The sequence below is a fragment of the Vavraia culicis genome (assembly GCF_000192795.1).
Source record: "Vavraia culicis subsp. floridensis unplaced genomic scaffold supercont1.66, whole genome shotgun sequence".
NCBI classification, from domain to species: domain Eukaryota; kingdom Fungi; phylum Microsporidia; family Pleistophoridae; genus Vavraia; species Vavraia culicis.
In genome coordinates, this window is record NW_007360669.1 from 20,920 (window position 1) to 23,296 (window position 2,377).

Consider the following 2,377-nt stretch of genomic DNA (forward strand, 5'->3'; position numbering starts at 1 on the left):
CATACATCAACAGGAGAATGATTATGAAGTAACACTGCTTTATTTAACATTGAGAGGAGATGGTAATAATTGCAGCACTTAAGATGAAACAATGGAGCGTTTGTTACCCGATGCTATCAATAGTATTTATCGCGATTGTAGGGAAGTAAACGTGATGGCATTTTATAAACCTGCTGACTAGAAGGGTTCCACATCCAGGTTACAGCTGTATCAAGAACTAAAGGCTAGCGATCACGGTTGATCCAAGCAGACAGGGAGCGTGTCTGTTAATGCTTGTTAGTAAGCGCTCTAAAAAGCTGATTGAATTCACTTCTGGCAGTAATCTCCACAGTTACTGTTCTAGCTTATAGAATGTGATCGTATATATGTCCAGATCTGTCTCATCATAATCGATTTTAGATCCTATATCAGCTTTTTACCAATCAAGTGCCTGCACACTTGATGCAATGTTTAGAAATGTAAATCTCGCCAAAATATGTTCATATCTGCAGCCAACCATACTTTCAAGTCAGATAGTGCAAAGTTCTCATCCTTGGAAAGGTCGTAAGTGTACCACTGTAAAGAATAAAGTACGTGATCCATTAAAAATTTTGGTTCAACATCTTTTAATCGAGATAATCCATTTTTGTGAGCTATCACATCAGCATTACATTTCTGAAATACAACGCAGTGCGCATGATCTGCCATTTGTAAGACCTTGTTGTCATGCGATGCTTGTAACCATAAGAGCATTCATTTGCTGTATGTGAAATTGCTCAGGCACAAAAAATACTTCAGATAATGACCGTTTGTTCGTGTGCTGTGTTGACATCTTTGATGAGCTTCTTTGTCAGTTTTTTATCCAATACACATAATTGAGTGTTCAAAATGTAGTACTCATTATCAGAAACAATGACAAACACGCGGCTCATCAACTCGAAGTCTTCATTTTTACGGACAAACTGCACAGTACCGATACATGACTCGTGTTTTCGGTTAAAATTCTTTGTGTGATAGTATAAGTGGTTGTTGATCAGATTGTATCCGCTCTCCTTGAGCTGACAATAAACTGTAAACCCTTTTTGAAAAACCCTACTGTTACGTGTGCTGATATATGCTCTCGATGTTAACAGAGGATGATGCATTATGATATGCTTCTTCTTTAGATACAATATTTCTTCCATGGAAAAATACCATGCACTGCCTATTTTGATCCCAAAATGTCTTAATTCGTTTTTCCACTGATTGATTGTGTAGAGCGTAGCCATCTGATTAGAGGGACGAAAAGTATTTTTTTCAGACTGATTGAGATTTCTTGATGAGGTCTAATGAGACAATCAGTTAGAGACAGAATAAACATGTTAGCGAACTCTTAACCAATTAGAAACATGAACAGATACTATTTTTAAATAATGACAGAAGTATTTATACGGGAGCAAGTACGGACATATTTTTTGCAGTTTAAATCGGCGTGTTGGCGGGGAAATGAGGCGATACATCACATATTATACCTATGTCTGTAGTATGTTAATGTGCTACCAATAAGTAGGAAGCCTTAAACAATACAATTCACAATCTATTTACGTCAAAAAGGCAAAACTATCTTGCTCCGAACCGCCCTTTCATCTGAATAAAACAGAGCATTGGTACGATAAATACTATTTGCTCGGAATTTTTGTCCATAAACTGGACACTTTTCATTTTGAAAATAGTAGATCATCTAAGAAATTGGTTCCATGCACAGACTCCTTCTTTGCACCACGAAAGATGTTAGAGAAAAATGCAACTCAAGTTACACTATTTGAAACACGATGGATGATCAATGCCATCGTCCATGCATCGTAAAACAACGAAAATATACCAACACAGTGGCAGATTTAATACCTTTATGACGGTAAGTAAGGTGATTTTTTGCTATAAACGTATCATTGCTGGTGTATAGGCGTTTGATAATCATTAACAGTGTTGAACATTCTAACCCTAATAAGGACACCATGGATACTGAACGATAAACAAAAGTGCAAACATTCAGATGCATTACGAGAGGATAAAAACTCACTAATTTTCTTCTGATGCCAACATCTTACAACTGTCTTGCTCTTTGTTCTAATTGGATGTTTTTCTGGAACAAGGTGTTATCTGCTTGACACACATAATTCGTCTTTTTCTGCTGCATATAAGTTTTTGAAGAACTTTCTGCACATTTTCATTTGGAATGACTCGGAAAAAAGTGTCTATACGTTATCGATCGAGTTATTATCCGACCAGAAGAGTTGCGATAGCGCTATGCAGACGATATTAATGCTACCGATTTATCACAGGACACACGCAGATTAACAAAAACGCATTGATATTAATTGCAACGACTGAGATACTAAAGAGCGAGCAGTATAAGAAT

General features: G+C 36.7%; 1 protein-coding gene across 1 annotated transcript; it reads right to left on the reverse strand.

Moving 5' to 3' along the window:
- Positions 1–773: 773 nt before the first annotated feature.
- On the reverse strand, positions 774–1,247 carry VCUG_02478 (uncharacterized protein; the record flags this gene model as incomplete). Its single annotated transcript, XM_008077295.1, has 1 exon — positions 774–1,247. The coding sequence occupies one exon, from the start codon at positions 1,245–1,247 to the stop codon at positions 774–776; it is 474 nt and encodes a 157-aa protein (XP_008075486.1).
- Positions 1,248–2,377: the final 1,130 nt, after the last annotated feature.